Source organism: Pleurotus ostreatus, assembly GCF_014466165.1.
Source record: "Pleurotus ostreatus strain PC9 chromosome Unknown scaffold_6, whole genome shotgun sequence".
NCBI lineage: Eukaryota > Fungi > Basidiomycota > Agaricomycetes > Agaricales > Pleurotaceae > Pleurotus > Pleurotus ostreatus.
This window is the reverse complement of record NW_023503161.1, coordinates 3,113,951-3,135,292: the sequence shown is the minus strand read 5'-3', so window position 1 is coordinate 3,135,292 and position 21,342 is coordinate 3,113,951. Positions and strand designations below refer to the sequence as shown.

Here is a 21,342-nt window from a genome sequence, read left to right as displayed (position 1 = left end):
CGGTCGTGACATAACAAAGCATGAGCATAAAGTCGAGCGCGCTTCTGTGAAGACATGGACAGCTCATCAAGGCTGGCAGACCTTTCCCGTTTTGCAGATACCCTTGGACGTGGGCGTATCGGGATAGTACCTTCGCTGATTCCGCCGCCATAGCCTGAGTCTGACGTGCTTCTAGACTCTGAAAGAGACGCGAAGGATTCGTGATCGCAGGCAACCGCCGGAACGGATACCATCCAAGCACGATGAACGGACATCAATGTCTAAAGGATGGGCCAATGAAGGAGGAGCTCTTTGCGTCGATTCTGATCGACCAAACCCAGTTTATAACCAAGGGCAGCGATTGCGAACTTGGGATGAAGGTGCGACTCGAGGTTCTGAAGCTCTGAGAATGGATGGACGGATGTGATAAAGCTACTTGGTGTAGGAGGATGAGGGGTCGGATGATCATGCTGGTGTAGAATGCCCATAGACTCAATGGCCTTGGAAAGTGGAAGGAATCTATATGTGAAGACGCCATTCTGGAGAAGAGATCAGCACGGATAAGAGTCGGATAAGCTCAAGTACGCACTTGTACAGTGTCTCCCTTAGGCCGGCTTGCAAAACCAAGACTAAGTCCTCGGGCATAGTGATGAACAATGTCATCTGATGGGAGTAACCCCCACTTATTCTCTTCATATAGACGGAGGAGCGAAGAACTGACTATGAGACCAATCAGTCTCAGGTGAAACGTATGGAAGCTCATGAGGAGGAGAAACTTACTTGGAAAGACGTTGTACCTGGTATCAAGGTTCAGGGAGCCGTGCTTCATCCCCCAGAACCACTCCAGAGACGACATCTACAACATCGGGACATGAGGCCAGTCCAATAAGTCAATTTAGTCAAAGAAGGGATGACTTCTACGATTCGTTCATTCCGCAACAGATATGTTGGAAGGAGGTAACAATGCTCGACAGCGAGATCTTGGCGGTTCTCGATGAGACACCGTTGACTGTTTGGATCAACACGGCCAACAAGTTTCTTGGCATCTTCTGAAGGTTTGTCGTCATGGATATACCGTCTCGACAGCATGGTGCAGGGCGAATCTGAACCTCCAGTCATCAGTGTTGCCAAACTTTGACCAAACTTGCATCAACAGAGCCCAATTCATCCTCGGACTGAAGAACTGTACTGCTCAGAGTTTGGTTTCATGATCTACTATTTCCACCATCCGACTAACTGAATTTACCTACTAACTCAACATCGATACAGTCACTCCCGCATTCTTCGGTGCCGGCATGCTTAGCCGTTTGAACCGTTGCAGCTTCCGTATGTTCTACACTCGCCCTGGACGCCCACAGCAAACTTATCTTGGGCTGCTATAGCCCTTTTCTCACCAGCAACGATTCCCTCAGCTTTCCTAACAGATGTCGACCGCTCATCGCTGCGAGCTGCCGTCGTCTACACTCCCTCTGCCTACACAGTATACGACAAAGGCTCTGCTCTCGCTCGAAAACTCGCCCTCCACCTCACGTCCTTGCGCCGTTGAGCTCAGCCCGCCTCCAAGATGACCTCCACACCACAGCCTCCTCTAACTAACACCCGCCTTGTGCAACTGGATAGCTATCGGTAGGCGATGACTATCGTCACTGACACCGTGAGTCTACCTTACCGATAGTAATACAGGGTGACTCATCTCACCACACTGCCACCATCATCCACTCTGACCTCGTCGCTCAGCTGAGAAGTAATGTGTAAGAAGCATCCGAAAATCTGCAAATGCAAGTTGCTTACCTGTATAGTGGTCCAGGCACAGCTCGCATCTTTACCAACCAACCGCCCTCAATTCTGTTCTGTCCTCGCCAACACAAACAAGTTGCTTCCTCGCACCATCCACTCGGCCACGCAGTGTGCCAAATAACGGTGCTGCGTTCCTGCTTTCCGTCAATGAGCTTTGAGTTTGGTCACTCCATGCTAGCTCCAAAGCCATCTGCGCAGAGCACCAGACTGCGTCCCTGCCCCTCTGATCATCTTCCAGCCACCCATGTCGTCATAGCTTGGCTGTGCTTTTGTGCACTCGTGGATGCAAACGATCGAGCGATGCTTAAGAGGTTTGCATCCCAGCTTGTCGATAAACACCCCACGAATGACGGGTCGCCACCATTGCCCAATAGCCCCACCTTAAATCGTTCACACTGTCACGAGCCCAAACGAGCATTGGGTCCAATTCCTCGTGCGCGAGATCGTCGACCCAGCATGACAATAAGACTCGGCCTGGGACTCGCACTTTGCGAGTGCCGCGTCGTTGTTGTTGACTCTGATTCGAGGTGAAGGGCGTAGGCCACCTTCTGGGCCACGCCAGATACCGCACATCCCGATTACACCACTCGCTTGAGCGCCGCAAGACCTTTTGGATCTTCACTGACAGGCATGCCAATGCCAACCTCCTAGCCCGAGGGCTTACGAGATGCGGGTCCATTGTAATGAGACATGGATTATAAGCAGTGATGGGGATAATTTACGGCCAGAGAGCGCTGGTTGGAATCGCGAGAGGCAGCGGTAACGCGTCGATAGGTGGTTGTAGAGAGGAAACGGGTTGGGAGTGAATGAACAGTGATTGACGCGAGGCGTCGTGCTTCGGAGATCAGGCCTAGACAGAAAGTCGAGAAGGGAAGACATGGCTCTTAGCGTGTCAAGAGGCGTTAGGATCGAACCTCCTTCGGGGCCCAAACCTCTTCCAAGTTAGCCTCATAGGATTCGGCACTCAGCTGGGTGAGGGCCGCATTGAGGAAGGGCGGGCGACTAGGAGGAAAGCTCTGGGAGGAGCAGTGGCATCAGAGTAAGAAAAAAGGGTATTGGGTTAATCTGACCTGAGAGCGAGGCGAAGCCTCGACCAGATCAAAGCGGGCTGGGGGGCTGGGGGGATGTATCGGACTGATGAGATTCTATCGAGTCCTCGCGGCGTAGACGTGGGTAGAAGAAAAAAGGTGTCATGACAGGGAGACACTTGAACTCCTTCCGCGGGCGGCGGCGGCGGCGTGCCCCATCGTCAGATCCGTCGCTGGAGAGCTCCCGTGCCAACTGTGGTGGTTTAAGCGGTATACGTGTGATTTTCGTGAAAGAGTTCGGCGTTGCGGGGAGCTTTCGTTGAAGTCCCGCCTTCGGCGAAGACGTCGGGTCTGGTAGTGTATTTGGTTGCAGCTGTGCTAGTGGAGGTGGTTAGGATTGCGAATTTGACAATTGTGTTTCCGGCACGTTCCATGTGAGGTCCGGGGCATCTTGTCTACTATAAACACGAGGCTCTGGAGATTGTGGAGTGCGCTTCGCCTAGGATACTTGGGGTTCGTCTAGCACTAACTCCAGCGCAACCATACTTCAGTCCCGTCGTCGGCGGAGTATGGGCTTTGGGATTGATCGGAATCGGAGTGCACAGTCGGCATACGGCCTCAGGCCTCAACGCCAACGGAGCAAAGTTTGACCACAAGTCGACGAGCTACTTAGGAGTGATAGCAGTACTTAATTAGTGGAACAAAGTAAAGGTGTCAGCGCAGTAGAGTAGATACAGGTTAAAAATCGTGGAACGCGGCAACAGATGGTTGGAATCGCAAGTATATTCAGAGAAGAATGCGAGCGATTGAATATCTGGGGATGATACAATATGAAGGTCAACGGGACGCCAGTCATTCCGCCTGGGGGTGAGGTACGGGACTCTGGGAGGTGTGCACCTCCGAGTGCGGCAAGGCAGCGTACCCTGCGCGGGCGGCGCATTGACTCCTCCTGAAAGACGTGGGACGCGTTGCGAGGGGCGGCGCACCATCAAACAACTCGATGCCTCTGTCATGGGAGTTTGTATGACTCTTAAGCGTGGAGAAAGTCAAGATCGACAACTTAGCACATAGAGCGAGCATACATACACTGGAAGGGTACTCACCACGAATCTCAGGAGCTCCCTCGATCGAAGCAACGACCTACAAAAACGAAAGCTTTCAGCCAGCCACAACCAAATGATACCGAAACGCAGGACATACCGACTTGATAGTATTCCCGACGCCATCGCAGCAAGGTCTTATCCTCATTGAGTCAAACAAGAGCTGCTCCACCTCCGATGTAGACCCAGTGTACTCTCTCATTTCATGAGAGTAAAGGAAGCCGAACCAAAAGATCGATGAGAGGATGCAGAGACATTGGGAAGACGTGGTGTGGATGTCGTCAAAGTGCTGCGTGCGCCGCACACCTCCCAAGCATACACCTAGAGAGAACCACGTCGACAGATAATTCGAAACCAGCCCGATAAAAGTAATTGTAGAGTCCACAAGGAAAGATAGCGTTAATATGAGAGTGGAACTGTGGAAGAGATGTCGGAGAAACGGTAAAGCGCCTATCAACTTTTTTGATGACCAGGGTCTGGCCAGCGCCTGATCAGGACTTGATCAATGGCAGCCCCGCATCTTATCTGTCTTGGTCAGATCCATCGGCCCGGGTCAGTCAAGTCCAAGTATGGGGTGCCCCTGATCAAGGACAATGAAGTTGATCGAGGTTGATCAAGTGGTCCGCTCGGCATGGCTGAGAAGCCTGATATCGAGCCCCGATGATAAAGAACGAACCCGCGTCCATACCATTGGTAAGTGATTACCAAAAGCGTAGGATTCCATTTGCTAATACACATCAGATGTCTTCCCATGCACGCGCTGATGGATGTTCAAACGTCCACGGTGCTTTCTGTTCTGTACATTCACCCTCGTCCCCCGCCCTCTTCCTTCTACTTTGCTCCCAAACACCCAGAAAGAAGTCAGGTATGTTCCAGTACTCCTTCCACACTACCCATTGACACCATTACAGGTCTTTGTGTTCACAGCATCCCAAGCACGCCAGCCGACGTGAGCAGACATTAGCAGCCATCGAGCACCTGCTCGCTGTCCCCCCTTGCTCCCATTGTTGCCCCATTGAATTGCCCTCTTGCCCTCACCCGTCGCCTCGTCGTCCTACCCTCGCCTGTTCCCCCATTTACCCGTTGTTGCCTGTTCGTCCCCACCGTCGCCCTGTCTCGCCGTCTCGCCGTTTCCCTGTTTCGCCGTCATCCCGTCTCGCCGTTTCCCCGTTTCGTCGTCGCCCCGTCGCCCCGTCTCGCCGTTTCCCCGTTTCGTTGTCGCCCCGTCTCGCCGTTTCCCTGCCTCGCCGTCGTCGCATCTCGCTGTTTCCCCGTTTCGTTGTCGCCCCGTCTCGCCGTCTCGCCGTTTCCCTGTTTCGCCGTCATCCCGTCTCGCCGTTTCCCCGTTTCGTCGTCGCCCCGTCGCCCCGTCTCGCCGTTTCCCCGTTTCGTTGTCGCCCCGTCTCGCCGTTTCCCTGCCTCGCCGTCGTCGCATCTCGCTGTTTCCCCGTTTCGTTGTCGCCCCGTCTCGCCGTCTCGCCGTTTCCCTGTTTCGCCGTCATCCCGTCTCGCCGTTTCCCCGTTTCGTCGTCGCCCCGTCTCGCCGTCTCGCCGTTTCCCTGTTTCGCCGTCATCCCGTCTCGTTGTTTCCCTGTTTCGTCGTCGCCCCGTCGCCCCGTCTCGCCGTCTCCCCAATTCCCTGTTTCGCCGTCGTCTCGTCTCGCCGTTTCCCTGCCTCGCCGTCGTCGCATCTCGCTGTTTCCCTGTTTCGTCGTCGCCCCGTCTCGCCACCTCGCTGTTTCCCTGTTTCGCCATCATCTCATCTCGCCGTTTCCCCGTTTCGCCGTCTCGCCGTCTCACTCTCATAGTCCCCTTGCTCCCATCGTTGTTCCCCGCCCCCACCACATCGTCAGGCTTGCAGAATGTCCGACTTGGCTGCAACTACAGGCTCAGTAGCATGCACCATATGCGGTGGCCTCTACAAGCAGAGGGGGTTGAAGAAACATATGGCCACCTGTAAACTGAAGAAGACCAGCCGAGCAAAAGACAATGAATTTCTGGCAAAGGAACGGCTTCGCGCGGCGCAGGAAATTCTAAACAGCCGTAAAGGGGATCGAGGTGAGTACATTAACCATTGGAAATGCTCAGCTTGGGTCTCATGGATGTAATGAAGCCTCGTCAGCGTCGCAGGTCACCACGCCACCACATCCACCTTCCCCGACATTTACTGCTCAAGCACCAGAGCCCCTCAGTTCCCCTCCCTCTCCACCACCATCTTCTCCCTCACCGCCACCACCAGCCCTGGACTTTGACGACACTGGGGCTTATAGTGATAGCAGCCATGGTTCGGCTCCTGTATCTCCTATAGATGAAGGTATGGTTATTTGCACCTTTGACTTAGTTAAATCTCATATTCTTGATTCTGTAGGTGAACAGGGGCCTCAAATGGATGACATCAAGTGCGAATATCATCCATCAAGCCAACGTCCGGCATCGATTGACCGTTTTCATGAATACGGCCACAATCTCAAGGTGCGAGTTGACCATATCATTGACGATGAACCATGGCGACCTTTCCGGACTCGCCGTGACTTTGAATTCGCATCTATCGCCATTACTGAGTCACTAAATGAGAAGACTGTTGATGTTCTTCTTGAACTTGCTTATGGTGCTGTTGGAAGGGATCCCAACCGTGGTGTTTTGACACTGCAATCATACAAGGAGATGATGAACATTTGGAAGCTTGCTGCGGACAAAATGCCTGGGGTGTGTCTCTCTTAGATGTATATATATATGTATATGTTGCTCAATAATATCCTTGTCAAGTTCACAAAGCACATCGTCTCTGATATGTATAAGGGTAATCAGTTGAGCTATGATGTGTGGCGACGCCCTGTTTGGGACTGGGTCATGAAGCTCGTACAAGATCCCTCTCTTGCTCCTCACTTTGAATGGGACGCAAAGCGGTTGTATAAGTTCAATGGCGAGTCTTGGATACGGTTCTATGATGAACTTGTCACTGGCGATCTTTGGTGGGAGCTTCAGGTGAGTCTAATGTAAGCCACCATTCACTTTGCTAATGAATAACAAAACTCTACCCTAGTCAACCCTACCTGATGGTGGAAAGCCACTCATCTTAATCATATATGCTGACAAAACCCGGCTTTCGACTTTTGGAACGGCTAAAGGTTATCCTGTCATTGCCCGAGTTGGCAATCTGAACATTGATATCCGTAATGGTGAGGGACCAGGTGGTGGGTTTATGGTTGGATGGTTACCAGTGGTGAGTAAAGTGGTTTTAGATGTTGTCCACCGCTAATACACAATATGTAGATTGAGGAGTTGGCGTCCGAGACACACAAAACAAAATGGACAAATCATAAAGCCACCATATACCACCTTGCAATGGGGGTTATCTTGGAGGATATTATCACTCACTCTCATACTGGGTTTGCGGTGAAATGTGGTGATAGTATTCAGCGGACCTTGTATCCCTGCATTCCCATAAAGTCTGCTGATTATGAGGAAGTGTACGTATTCTCATTATATCTGCTATTTGGCCTTGCTAACTTATTGCTTTAGCTGTGTGATGACATTGACAAGGGGGACTGGCTCCTACTTCCCTTGCCCCGTTTGCTTGGTCCCAGATGATAAGTTGGCCATCCACAATACCACTTATCCACTTCGTACCCAAGCTACTATGAAGAAGATATACAACGATGCCATGGCAATGAAGACCGTGGATGAATCCAATAATCTGCTCAAGAAATATGGTTTACGTGGCATTGATGTGAGTGATCTTTACCACCCAAAGTATTGTTATTGACCCCTCCGTAGAATGTATTTTGGAAAATCGCCAACTCTGATCCTTATCGCAGTACCTCATTTGACTGCTTGCATACATTTGATGGAGGATTATTTGATGATCATCTCTTCAAACAAATCCTCCTTCATGTCACTGCTCTTGGCCGGAAGTCTTTAACAACTCTTGATAATCAGTTTGTTTATTCATTTATATATTATTCTCCGCCTCTGATAATGAAGATTTTATCAATAGAATGATGGCCTTTCCTCGATGGAGTGGTCTTAACCACTTCAAGGCAATTACTACATTGTCATTCAATGATGGCTCCAAGAGTGAAGATATATCAAAGGTGAATCATGCTAGCTAATTCTCTATATGGTGCTAACACAATGATAGTGTATTTTATTTGCAGCCCACAATATTCTCACCCGGCAAGTAGATGCTGCAGGGTATATCCTTCTCAAATGCATGCGGTGTTATATCAACTTGCGGATGTATGCTGGGCTTCAGGTTCATACTTCTGAGACCATTTTGGCCGGTCGACATGAAGTCCAACAACTGTCAATACTTCTCCAGGTATGTTTTTTATAATAAATGTATAACCGAAACTAACAACATCAAGGAGTATCAAGCAAAGACAAAGCCAGAGTTCCACAAGAATTGGAACTTTCCAAAAAACCATCTCTACGTCCATTTGTTTGATGATATTGAACGGAAAGGTGCGACTCGCAACTATAGCACGAAGCCATATGAGAAATCCCATGGTGGCTTGAAAACGACATACCGTAGGCGAACCAATTTCAAGAATATTGCACCTCAGGTGAGTAAGATTCAATATTATCGTGTTATTACTATATTACTGATATTTGCAGATCTTGTTGATTGACCATCTGAAACAGGTTTCTGAATTCATATGGGATGAAATCAATGTTCTTGATGCCTCAAGGGAGGCAGTTTTGGCACACAGGGATGAGGAGGATGAAGATGATGGTGATGATGTTCAACCACCTTCTGGACATTATAGGCTTGGTTCACGTTCAAAGCCCATCACACTTGCTGAGGTTGAAGCAAACCATCAAGCAGATGCAGCATTCGAAAGGTTCCGATTACGCCTTTCAGAATTTATCAACAGGGAGTTGGATGTGGAGAAACAGCCAGGATATCGGTATCTCCGAACTCCAGGTGACCAGCTTACAAAGGTATGTCTTCAACTATACATGGAATTCATATCTCAAAATTTCCAAGATTCACCCTGGGAAATATTTGACCATCAACTATGAGTCAACTGTTGACTGGCGGCAAGATACCAACTTGCTTCGGTGCAATCCAAAATTCCAAGGAGCACCACGATACGATCACGTTATAATCAAGACTGCACGTCCAACGACACTTGGCGCAGACATCGTTGCGCAACTTTTGATGGTGTTCTCAATTACAGTGGATGAGGCCACATATGATATTGCACTTGTGCATCCTCTTGACCGACCCTCTGGTGTCAGGCAGCAGAAAGACATTGACCTGCAATTGCTTCGTCTCAGAGGGCGACCCCGGAAATCTGCAGAGTTTGTCTTTTTATCCTCCATTATACGAGGTGCACTTGTAGTTCCTGACTTTATTCAGCAAGGAGACTATTTCCTTGTAGATACAGTTGACGGTGATATGTTTCTTAGGTATCGGTTGATTAAATAATTGAAATTTTTATCATTACACTATTTACGTCATCTGAATGTGCATCTTTTATTGAATTTGGATGTAGAGTCTGAGCTTGTTGCACATCGAGCATCACTTGTGAAGGGGCGTAGTATTAAGTGAAAAAGAAAGATTGTGTGGTAAGGTAACCGACAATACAATAATCATTACTGTTAAATTAGCCGACATTGTTCGCTTACTTGGAGCGCTCGGACAAGGCACGCCTAATACCGATCACAGTTTACCACCTCGAACTACGGCAAACACAGCAAACGTAAGTATTTGTATTAGCACTCCATCATCGTGCACTTGCCTCGTTCACCGACACCATACATGCATGCGTGTTTGTGACACAACAAATTAACCATGCCTTCAGGTACGACATCTCACCTGCGGCGGCAACCAGCCAACACCTGCACGAAGACGTATTGAGGCCTCACGACTACGGCCCACCTTGATTGTGGCGCACTGCATGCTGCAGCTGTTCCAAATTAGCCAGACGTAATATCAGCTATAAAAGGTACAGTGAGTTCCCTTTAACTTCGCCACAGAACTTGTTGCGCAGATTCAGTCCACTCCACCCAGAAGATCCACGTTCCGAGTCCCGCATGCCGCACGACGAGTCTGATTCTGATGTGTCCGATGGGTCACTCGAAGTCGACCTCAGGCTGCCTGGTCCCGACGCGAGCCCCAGAACACTTCGTAAGGCACGTACTCCTCTTCGTGTTGATTTCCTATATTGACTGATGATTATCCTACAGCGGCTCGAGGAAATGCAGCTACAATTGGCGGCGCTTGTAGTCGATAAGGACAAGGCAGCGCGCGACAATGCCACTCTCGTCGCAGAGAATATGGACAAGCGCGGACGAGCTAAGAGAAGTGCGGTGCTCACCATTCCGGATAGCAACGAGGCGAGAGAGCTAGGCAAGAAGCTCGCAATCATGTGCGAAGCTTGGTCCGACTCAACCACTCTCTTGAAGCCGCGCCCCGACCTTGATCCTGACTCCGAGGAGCGCTATGTGTCTTTCGAGACATACAAACTTGGGATCACCTCCGCCATCTACGATTTCATACCTGCGAAGTATCACTCCTTCCTCCAGGCACGAAGTGACTGGTGCAGCTTGGTGAGTCTCTCATTATAGTGCTGAATATGATAGCTCACATTTCATTTAGTTGCGCAGAAAGCAGGGAGAGGGTCGGGCAGACGCCCTCAAGTACATCAAACGGGCGGCTCCTCAAATCTTCAAGGACTACGGAATACCCGCGAGGGACTGGACATCCCCGACAACCCGCGCCGACTCCACAATCATTCAGTCCCTCCTCAAGTTTCCGGGTGACAAGGAATACCCCGAAGTCCCGCCTCTCGTTTACCCAGATCTCGTTTCGAACCCAAGGAAGGTGTTCTGCAATCCTATCCTTGGCCGGGTGCGTGTTCGCTTTGTTAACGGTTACTCATCCTGACGACCTGCAGATTTTGCGAGTCATCCTCTTCGGTATAGCCTCGCTTGATAAGGCAACGGTGCAGACATCGACGCTGGGGAAAATGTGGGGTATCAACGAGCTTACGCCCGGGTCTCTGGCATTTGCGGTGATTGCGGTACGTTGTCCATCGTTTTTTGCTGTTGTTCGAGTACTCACATGATATTACTATCAGGCTATCTATGTCTTGTCTCCTGACTCATCGTTGAACGAAACGGGCCTCGTGAGCCTGATTCCTTACCGCAAAATCTACTACAAGATCAAGGGTACTCTAGTGCTACACCCCGACTCCCCCCCCATTCGCAAAGCATTTCGTCTACATGCAGTAACCGTTTTCGAAGGAATCACCCACTCGAGCACGGTGGGATCCGGTACGACAGCGCCAGCGGAGTCTCAACACGGTGTCCACTCTCTTCGTGACGCCCTCCGCGATATCGAAAGCTCGGACGACGAACCTTACGATTACGATGGCAGCCAGAACCCCAATGATCCATATCCCGAGCCCCCGAGACCGCCGGCAGCTGAATACGAAACGTTCAATCTTGACAATGTTATCGACAGTGACATAGATGATTCCGACCCGACGCCCGCAGCTGCAGACAATGGGGCGCCTCCAATTGAACCCTTCATCGATAACCCTCAGCTCAAGGTAGCCTCTGCGAACTTGTCAGCCACCAGGCGAGGTGGAAAGAAGGTGGCACGCGCAGGGCGAGGCCGAGGCAAGGGAGCTGCAACACAGGGCAATGAGGAGCCAGCAGCTGCGCCGCAACCCCGCCGTGTAAGTCACCGTACGCGCTCGTAGCCTTTTCGTAGCCTTTTCGTAGCCTTAGTCTCACTCTGTCCCCCCAATTGTGTCCCCCATTGGCCTGCAATTCAGTGTTTTTTGGTATAGTATGGGTTGCCCTTGTATCATATTTATGCGTGATAAGGAAATAATAATGGTGATTATAGTGTAGTGGTATAGTGTAATAATAGTTGGTACTATAGACTTGGGCAGGTCCTAAGTTCGATTCCAGCTCTGGCAGGCGCTGATCAGTGGAATTAATAATGACCACGCAATTAAGCGCTTGATCTTTTTATGTACTGATGATCAAATAATAGATTCTTGGAACTGATTGATCAAATCTTATCACGATTCTCCGGGTGATCATATCTTATCACTGGTGGGATACTTGATCACCTGACTCCAAATCTTTTCCTGATCAGCCGCTTCCAGCTTGATCAACTTTGATCCACTTAAAAGCCCGACGATAAGGCAATGATCAATCAATTCTCGCTTGATTACATGATATCCCCTGATCGTCAAGGATCAGGGGCTTTGGTTTTCTCCGACAGATACGTGACATGTGATGACTACACAGGGAAGAAAAGGTTGAGAGGGTAGAGGTGAAAGTGAATGACCGACGGTAAATCGCAGAGGGGTGAAGGAGACGAGCTGGCACAGCTTTGACATAGAGAATGCCGACTTGAGGTCCTGCGCGGGTAACATCAGCCAAGCTCGCGCTGGATGATCTCCCAAGCGATAACCACGCTCCCTCCGCCCGCACCACCCACATCGCGCAACGAACCCAGGCTTTCATTATCGTCGTAACAAGGACCGTGGCTTTCGCTAGCGGCTAGCCACGCAACACGCGTAGGAGTTAAAGCAGGCAGATTGATCGGTGCGCGACCACATTTTCTTGACATTCCTCTCGTCCAGCAAGACGGCCTCTCGCGTATGTGTAGAGAATCAACTGAGTCCCAGACGCGTTTCGGTGACGGGAGCTCCACCTTTCATTTGGATGGCGAGCGAGATGAAAAACAGGTCGGGGACGGAGTTCAATGGGGGAAGAAGGGGTAACGACATAGGCGTCGTCTATTCCTGAGCTTAAAGCGTAGGGCAGCGCTGCCCTAAGTCAGAGAATGACGCGGGGGTGCGAATGTGTGCAGGGCATGCTTTCCTTGTTACGAGGGCCCTCATCCTGACACGCGCTTGGAGCGAGGTAGACTTGTCGAGGATGGAGGAATTAGAAGCGCGCGCGGGGGCAGCAGCACCACTCGAAGATCGGCTTCATCGCGCGGTGATCGCTCCTGATCCCTATGCAACCCACGGTATTCGAGAACAATAAGCACAGCCGGTCCATCGGGCGCGCAAGTAAATCTGTTCCTCTCAACTCGCCTCTTCGACCCATTTTTCCTCCAGTTGCGGTGTCCTGCGTGGACGAGCAGACGAGCAGGGATGTGCGTGTAGCCTGACGCGCGACGGAAGCCCTTTAGCATTGGCACCTGTGCTGAGCGGCAGGGAGAAGTGTATGACTGTGCTCTGTGGGATGTGCGTCAACTGGGGAAGCGCATACTGCCTATGAGAGAGGAGAGAAGCAAAGAAAACAAGACGGGATTAGACGTTGAACCGAACGATAAGGAAATGAGTTACTCACCTGAGCCTATATCCGCTTTCAATATCAGTATGCCGCCAGGTATGGCAAAATTGTGCGCAGCACGACCTACAGAGGCAAACGGCTCATCCTCGATGACAGGCACAAGGGTGAGCGAGATTGTCTCCGTAATGAACGCGAGCCTGATCCCAAAACGCCCAACTCCCGCGGCAACGCGTCGAAGATGTTCGCTGCTGCGCATGTTGCTGAGCCTGAGAGAGTGTAGGTCGAATCGGCGTGGTGAGGGACTTCGTAGGAGTAGTGGCTTGCGCTATGGCTGGATGTGCCAACCCGAAACTCGGTGGGTGAATCTCGTCTCTCTCCGCTCTAGAGGGGTGATGACAGCGTGGTGGGGACCAATGAGCGCGTCCATTGAGCTGTCCGTAGGTTTGTCGGTGTCGTTGCTGCAGGAATGGACGGAGAACGGAGGGTGGTATTCGTCGTCGAGGGATTGCAAATGCGGATGTATAGTTTACCTTGTAAAAAGCTCAACGAGACGTTTGCCAGGAAATAAAACAGCACCACTTACTTCCGAAGGAACTCTATGCAGAAACCTCGACTCTCTGGACTTGGCGCTGGAGAACACGGCGGAGTATACTTGCTTCCTCGTACTGCCATTTGGGTGGGGTGGCGGGCTGGAGCTTTCAGTGCACAAGGGCACATCCTACAACATTCGAGGTGCCGATGTGCATACCCAACTACGTGCCGGGTTGTTATCGAGGCTGCCGGTATTGAGGGGAGACTTTGGACGCCACAGCTGGGCTCGCTGCATGGCTCAGAAAAATCACGACGACGACGAAGCAGCGAGCGGACGATGGACCACGAAATGCGCGACAAAACTCAAAGAGACTCGCGACCAGCCAGGAGAGGAATCGCATGCCTGTAGTTGTCGGGTGAGCTCTGTAGTTCGGAAAGGATTCTAATTGACAAAAGTTAACCTTCTTAGTGGAAAGGTCCCAAAATCGGGCGAGGGACTCGACGAAGAGCGCAAGGAACCTAGGTAAATAAGACTGAGGCTCCAGGTCGAACCCAAAACAATGGGACTCGACATACCTGAGTACAACCCGTACAGTCTCGAGCGAAGCGAAGGCACTTGGTTTCGATAGATGTGCTCCGATAGTAGATCGCGGTACCGGTGCTGAAATAAATAAGGAACATTGGCGCGAAGATGATACCAAGATATGGGAACGCGACCACAGCGCACCGATTTCTTGAAAGCCAAAGAAGAAAAGGTTGGGTACACGCGCAAACTCGAGATAGGGGCTGTCAAAGTTTCATGTACGGTCTTGTTTAGCACTGTACAGGAAACTGGGACACCCATGACGTCCTTTATTTGATGACTTTCCTTTTGTAGATGTCCGGGTAATCAAGACCCGGATCGACTTGCATCGAAATCCAACGTACCCGGTCAACTGGGAGACTGATGATGAACAAAGGAGGTAATCCGCGAGGGAAGTTGAAAGATCGATGGAGCGATCTACAAGATTTCTCTGTCGGAACAGGTTGCGGTATTGCGGTTAATATATTGTAGCCCTTATTCACGATGATGTTTGCCAAACTAGTAGCAGTAGTTAATTCACGCATAACTATTTAAACAAAAGGCAAGCTAATGGAAAGGGGAAACAAAGTAAACGAGTCAGGATGTACGGGGCACTGTCAAGGCTTACAATATACTCGAGTCATGGACTGCGTAGAGGCTAAGAGAGGAGTCGTCAACCCATGTTGCGGGATAGCCTATGCGGTGATGTGGGGGTGGACAGGGCGGCACCGTCGTCGAACCGTCATCGTCAAGCCGTACGCGCATGGCAAGTCAGCGGTTTTAACGTGGTGACGAGGAGACGGGACGACGTTCCCGTGGGTTCAGCGAGCGAGGAGTGGGCGTGAAGGAGTGATACTGTTACGCGTGTCGAACACTCAGCTCAGAGAGCGACGAGGTCTGATTGACGCGTGGACAATCCGTCGTACGCACGCGTGAAGCGGCGCACAAGGCGAAGTACAGAATGCGTGGGATTGGCCTATATGTGTTGGTAAAGCCGTCCGCACGCGTTGAGCGGCGCAGAGGGAGGGTTGGAGGTGGTGGACACCTGAGACGCGCCATACACAGCGTTCGTTGCAACGACACGTCTATGCGGCGTTTGGATTGTCGACGCGAGTTGCCCTACGCGTTAGTCGAGGGGTCGAGGGCGGTGGCGGCGATGTTATGACATCGGTCAGGCATGTGCACGCTGACGGCGGTGGTGGTGGTGCGGCGGCGGCGGCGTAGCGCTCGAGTGGGTCGCGCAGAGGGAAGCACAGGTGTGGCTCGAACCTATCAAGGTGTTATCATCTGTGAGTAAGAATACCGAAACGTAAAATGCTGGCAAGCACCTAAGTTCGCCCAGATACAGTGGGGCGGCAATGTTCGATACGGTTACAATGCGGTGGCAAAGCCCGCTACGTGTACGCATATGTGCAGCGTGTGTGAAAGCGGATGGTGGTGGTATCGTACTTGAGCTGGCGGTGTGGACGGTGTGGACGTGGCCGCTGGCGGCTACTTGTCGTTGAGGCGTCTGCGTATGCCTTGTTGAGCGCTAGTGGCTCGGCAGCTGGTCAGCCTGTCAAGCTGATAACTATAGGTAGTTGTGAGCAATTAAGAACGAAAAAAGGAGCTGGAACGTACCTAAGGACGCCCAGACATGCAGGCGGCCATGTTGTGCGATGAGATTAGAGGAAAGACACGACGCGTGGCAGTGGTGCGTCACGCGTCACGCATCAATGCATCTGATCACGACTCACCTGTCCTGACTCCTGTGCCAAGACCAGCGCTTGTCCAGATTTTCTCGGTCTCTGGTCATTCCAAATGTTCATCACGGCATGCAACCTCCCTCGTCGCATCACCCACTTGATCCAAAGTTTCAAACCTCCTTATCCGCAGAAATGGTTCGATCGCGCTCTTTCTCCGAAGCTATAAAACGAATCTCCGTGCACCCACAATGAACCTGAAGCTCGACAACCTAACATCCATGAACGCAGCTTAAGTTGAGCACTCAGAAGACTGGGATTTGCTTGCTGCTACGTGGAGACTGCGAAGGGTTTTGGATTGGATCCAGATGGCCAAGTCTAGCTAGGAGAGCCTGGAGAGGGGAGGCAGGCGACAGAGCGGGAGCATGATGCGAGTGTGTGATACGGGGTTGCCACAGCCATGGGTATGGACGGGTTTTCTCATTTCAACCCTCCCATTCTCATCTACCTGATTTTTCTAGACACCCACTCCGGCGTCGACCTTAAGACCAGCAGATACCATCTCACGTTTCAAGCCAGTCGACACGCGCGTCCCGCAGCTCGGCCAGGTTGATGCTTCTCCACGCTAGCTACGTTGCCTGGACCACCAAGGATTTATGCTGGCATTCCAGCTTCTTCACAACCTCGTCGTCGCGTTCGCATCTTGCGGACTGTTCGCGGATTATGAACAGATGGGCTCTGCGCTCGAGGGGTGGCGGCTTGGCCGATTGGCAGGCTAGCATGCTATGATGAGAGGAAGAGAGCAGTGGTCGGAAGACGACGAGATGTCCTTGATACAGGGACTACTCAGGCGTCATGTCTACTGTGCAGAATATCGCTGCCCCGTCCAACTCAAGGCACCCCGGCCTGTTCTGCGTCGTCCATCAACCTCGACGCTCGTCCCGCCGACTACGAGACGACACTCACGTTGCAGCTCCCGCGCCAAGGTGATCATCAATGTTACGGGCTGTTCACAAAGGCGATACCTCTACGTCACCAGCGACCTTTCGTCAACTTCAACGTGGGATTAGTGCTGCAAAGGGCGATGATAACTCATGCGCTCGTCAACTTCAAACGCCTTCCGATGTCGCGATAACTCAGCATCTGAAGCGCAGAGTCAAGGCGGACTTGTACCTTAAAACTGCCTCCAACGCCATCCCGCGCGTGTTTTGAAGCGAGGCCCGGTAGAATCGGCGGTATCAAGCCCACCGGCTTCACCTTTGCACGCCGGTCGGACGGACGGAGACAATACCCATGGGAGCGGCTCAGTTAGGGAGGAGTAGGGATATGAGGGTGATCGGGAGTTGGTCCTCGATGTAGAAGATATGAAGGTACGTGTCGCCCTCAAAGTACTTTATGGGACTAACAATGCCCTTCAACAACAGTGCTCGACGTTCAATAGTGCTAGTACCTCATCCTCCCTGTCATCGGCGGACTCGTCGCCGTTCCACGCCCTTCACCAATTCGTCACGCTTGTACCAAGAACGTGGAAGCCTTGACCTGGAGCTTGAGATCAGCGCAAAAGGTGCGTTATTTGGTTTCTGCGCCTTCTATGAATGCTCACTCGAAGAGCTGAAGCGGAGCGCAATGCATGCGCAACGGAAGGGCGAGGGCGGGACAGACACTCGAAGAACCAGCACGAGGGTGGGGCATCGGAGCACGGCGCATACACACCCCGAAGAACGAGGGCGTCTGTCTGTATTCACCACCTCTCCTGGACCTCATCGATGTCTACGCACGTACGCCCGTGGCCACCTTGCCTCATAGTCTTTTGAGGACATACACTACGTTTTCACTGTCACCAATGGCTCCAATATACGTCTGTCATCAAGTCTCGCCAATCGTCTTGCCACGCGGTGGAGGACGTGCCGACGAAGTGCGAGGGGCGCGACGACCGATGTTTATGCTGACGCGCGTAGGGTGGATGAAGCGGCCAGATTTGAGGCTGGCGTGGCAGGGGAAGCTTGCCATCGCCATCCTCATTTTCATCCTCAACGCCATCATCATCTTCTACATCATTGAGTTCCGCCGGCTACTGTGCCGCGTTGCATACCACGGACGATGACTTTGGGTCACCATCCAGGGTCAGGTGTATGACGTCTCGAAGTTCGTGCGCAGAGACCACAGCGACGTCCAGGGTTTGATCAGCGGCGGGATGGATACCCTTGAGTAGGTCGTCGGTCAGGATCTCCCTCCCCCTCTTGTGCTTGCGTGCCAGGACCTTGTCACAGACTTGCAGATGATGCTCACCGTGAAGAACGCAACCCTCGGCCTCCCTCCCACAGGGTCGCATGCGTCAGGCTCTTTCACTTCAAGGCGTGCCCAGCCTGACTAATATACGTCAAGATTCTCGCTTAGGATCAACCAGTACAAGAAGGGACCCCTCGTCTCCGAGAAGAAGGATATCTTGGCGCAGGCTCGTGACCAGGACATCCAAAGGTATGTCTTACAGGAAAATGTTCATATTTCTTATGTTTATGTGCGCTTTATAGGGTGTGGGATACTGGGGCGACACCGTCCACGGCCTTAACGACTACCTCAATACGCTTGGCATCCATTGGGACGACGGCGATCACAAGTTCCTCGATGAGAACCTCGTGGATGTCTTCAAGCAGCAAGCCGGCCAGGACTCCACCAAGTCGATTGAGGCGGTGATGACCAAGATGAATCCGGCTGTGCGCGCGCGGAATAAGAATTACCTGCGCAACGCTGTCTTTGTCGGGAAGACGGATTTCAGGAAGACGCCGAGGTGTTTCGTGTAGAGCTACCTGCTACTCGCGATTTCGGGTGTCCTCGTGGCATCCACGGTCCTCAGGCGTAAGTCTATCCTGTACTACAGATATTCCTGCTTCATTAACCCTTTTTGTAGTCCTTACTGCAACTCGCACGCCTGAGATGAAAGACAAGTTCGTTCTGTGCCAGGTTCCTTGCTACACTTTGCTACACTGAAGGCGAAGAGTCGCTGCGTCGAAGAAATGATTCACTCGCTGCCTGGCACTGTGACAACAAGCGCAAGTTGATCTTCGTCATCTGCGACGATAACATCATCGGTAGCGGTAAGGACCGGACGACCCTACGGATTGTGTCGGACACTCTTGGTGTACCCGAAGGTCGACCCAACGTGTTTTGGCAGAAGCTTCGGCGGATCGCCGGCTAATTCGGGTGGACTTGATGGACCGGTACTGACGTTGCCGCCTGTTGGAATGGGAATGACGGAGCAGCGTTCAGCCTCAACGTTCTCGACGGCGACGGCGGCCAATCCGTTCGCGGGCCCTGCATGAATGCCAACCCTACCGACGATGAGCTCGTCAATACCTTGCGCACTTATCCAAGCGGGCAGGACCTGACGACCGTTACAAAGGATGACGACCGTTACAAAGGAGTAAGCCTTTCTTCTTATCATTAGATGTGCTTAGACTGACGTACGACGCGCAGAACCGCTTGCGAGGCGAACGTGGTGGAGTTCCCGAAAGCTGACGTGACCCGCACGCAAGGACTTCCAAAATAAATATCTAGACTCGAAACATAGACGTTCCTTCCGCATCCTCACGCGACTTTTCTATATAGTACCCTTATAAATACATTCGTTTAACCCATCATTTGCTACTTTGCATTACACTATTGGCATCACGGACATTCAGACATGTTCCTGTAGTAGGTAGTTATCGGACTATGGCCTACTTAAATAATACGGGTTCGTTGGTACTTGCATTGCGGTCGGGCCACCCTCCATAGACGCAATACGTCCTCCGCGATCGTGCTGCAGGAATGTGTAGATGAATGCTTTAAATACGGATGGAGTACCTTAAAAAATAGAGGGCGAACATTGAAACGTGAAGGGTTCCAGAGGAGGAATACAATTGCTGAGACGGCAATGAATCATTTGTCAAGAACGATCCCTTCAAGACAGAAGACAACGGTCGGACGTTCGGAGTAATAACGCAGTAGAATAACGCATTCATCAGCACAGAAGTAGGTGGAGATCGTCGATAGCCGGAATCTAGATTGCTAAACGCGAGTACTTCATAGCAAATCAGGAAATGCCAGAACGTGATGCCGGCGCAGACAGGCTCAACGGCGGTGCGCCTGGAGTGTCGGTGGAGGTAGTAGCTCTGTAGGCGGTGGGTAGCTTGTACGCCCAGGCGGTCGCCATAAAGGGTCACCATCCAGATAGAACGACTACTAATTATTTGGCCTTGCGCGAAACCCTTGTAGCTAGGATCGCAAACGACGAAAGTCACTCATTAGCACTGCGGGAGTGACTCACCCATGTTTCTAAGCTAAAGCTAGATCAGAAAATATATTTTCACGGCTTTCAGTTCGAGCAGTGTCCGACGCGCTGCCAGATAGATAGTGAATATGTTGGGACTCTAATCCTCGAGCACGACACGCCTTTCAACGCGAGACGACTTATGAACGACCCATCACATTGCGACGCGATACTATGATGAAAATAGGTTGGGCAAAGAATCTCCACAAGGTGAACAGGCGAGGCGTAAGGAGTCCATTGCCCATGACTGGCTAATACTTCGCCCCCCAGAAACAATCGAACGCATCCACATACCACATGGGCTCCACGTATTTACCAAACATCAACTCGCTGATTGCAGCGACTTGATCGGCACCCGGCGCTTCTCCAAGACGCCATGTGTCCCTAAAACTGAGCACCAGAATCCTCTCGCCATTCTCCCAGGCGTGGCACCATTGCGCTTCTTGGTCACCCTCCATAATAACATTCACGCGGGTTTCAAGCCATGAACCCGCAACACGAGCGCGCTCGGCGACGGGGTCAGCATCGTCGTCACAGCACTCCCGGAACCAGCTCAGTGGCGATAATTGCTGGTCGGGGGGTAGACGCTGCTCATTGACCGCAAGAGCCTGTTCAAAAGTGAACTTGTACCCATAGCGCCAGCGGGGAGGCTGAAATCGGCTTTTCTTGTCAGGTACCGTGTTCAGGGGGAGGTATTCGTATGCTCGAGCACGCGATACGAATTTGATGAAGGCATTCTGGAGGAGGAGAATTATTTCCCTGGTGGTCGAAGTAAGAATCTGAGCTGCTCACCCTCAAAGATGGGCGACCGTGCAGATCGTTGGTCGATTTCGGAGGGCACGTAAGTAGTAAGAAAATACGCCTGTCCGCGCCCGTCATTTGGGAAACGACATCAGCCATGGTGGGCTGGGCAGGCTCATGCTGAGATGCGTTCGGAGAGGACATGGATAAGGCCAAGTCGGGCATGGCTTCGGTGGCAACTTGAGAGGAGTCGAGAATATAAAGGCAAGTTGGTTTTTGTCACGTGGGCGCCACGGGTCCGACTCGGAGTTACTTGTGGTGGCACCATCCTTTTTTGGAT

The 21,342-nt window shown here is 51.7% G+C and overlaps 6 protein-coding genes across 6 annotated transcripts; 3 read left to right on the top strand and 3 right to left on the bottom strand.

Moving 5' to 3' along the window:
• Nucleotides 1-260: 260 nt before the first annotated feature.
• Nucleotides 261-1,068, bottom strand: PC9H_009170 (uncharacterized protein; the record flags this gene model as incomplete). The annotated part of the gene is made up of 4 exons (XM_036778677.1): nucleotides 261-518; nucleotides 569-699; nucleotides 760-835; nucleotides 895-1,068. 4 exons carry the CDS (start codon nucleotides 1,066-1,068, stop codon nucleotides 261-263), a joined length of 639 nt encoding a protein of 212 aa, XP_036630105.1.
• Nucleotides 1,069-5,050: 3,982 nt separating this feature from the next.
• PC9H_009169 (uncharacterized protein) lies at nucleotides 5,051-5,659 on the bottom strand (the record flags this gene model as incomplete). The annotated part of the gene is made up of 1 exon (XM_036778676.1): nucleotides 5,051-5,659. The coding sequence occupies one exon, from the start codon at nucleotides 5,657-5,659 to the stop codon at nucleotides 5,051-5,053; it is 609 nt and encodes a 202-aa protein (XP_036630104.1).
• Nucleotides 5,660-5,766: 107 nt separating this feature from the next.
• Nucleotides 5,767-9,338, top strand: PC9H_009168 (uncharacterized protein; the record flags this gene model as incomplete). The annotated part of the gene is made up of 13 exons (XM_036778675.1): nucleotides 5,767-5,962; nucleotides 6,018-6,218; nucleotides 6,273-6,610; nucleotides 6,671-6,889; nucleotides 6,948-7,127; nucleotides 7,178-7,374; nucleotides 7,427-7,634; nucleotides 7,682-7,842; nucleotides 7,902-7,998; nucleotides 8,046-8,225; nucleotides 8,272-8,469; nucleotides 8,522-8,848; nucleotides 8,895-9,338. 13 exons carry the CDS (start codon nucleotides 5,767-5,769, stop codon nucleotides 9,336-9,338), a joined length of 2,946 nt encoding a protein of 981 aa, XP_036630103.1.
• Nucleotides 9,339-9,971: 633 nt separating this feature from the next.
• PC9H_009167 (uncharacterized protein) lies at nucleotides 9,972-11,619 on the top strand (the record flags this gene model as incomplete). Its single annotated transcript, XM_036778674.1, has 5 exons — nucleotides 9,972-10,040; nucleotides 10,100-10,462; nucleotides 10,512-10,763; nucleotides 10,810-10,935; nucleotides 10,993-11,619. The coding sequence occupies 5 exons, from the start codon at nucleotides 9,972-9,974 to the stop codon at nucleotides 11,617-11,619; spliced, it is 1,437 nt and encodes a 478-aa protein (XP_036630102.1).
• A 6,176-nt stretch (nucleotides 11,620-17,795) lies between these two features.
• Nucleotides 17,796-18,753, top strand: PC9H_009166 (uncharacterized protein; the record flags this gene model as incomplete). Its single annotated transcript, XM_036778673.1, has 3 exons — nucleotides 17,796-18,028; nucleotides 18,338-18,449; nucleotides 18,484-18,753. 3 exons carry the CDS (start codon nucleotides 17,796-17,798, stop codon nucleotides 18,751-18,753), a joined length of 615 nt encoding a protein of 204 aa, XP_036630101.1.
• A 311-nt stretch (nucleotides 18,754-19,064) lies between these two features.
• On the bottom strand, nucleotides 19,065-21,227 carry PC9H_009165 (uncharacterized protein; the record flags this gene model as incomplete). Its single annotated transcript, XM_036778672.1, has 3 exons — nucleotides 19,065-19,281; nucleotides 20,556-20,998; nucleotides 21,054-21,227. 3 exons carry the CDS (start codon nucleotides 21,225-21,227, stop codon nucleotides 19,065-19,067), a joined length of 834 nt encoding a protein of 277 aa, XP_036630100.1.
• Between the last annotated feature and the right edge of the window lie 115 nt (nucleotides 21,228-21,342).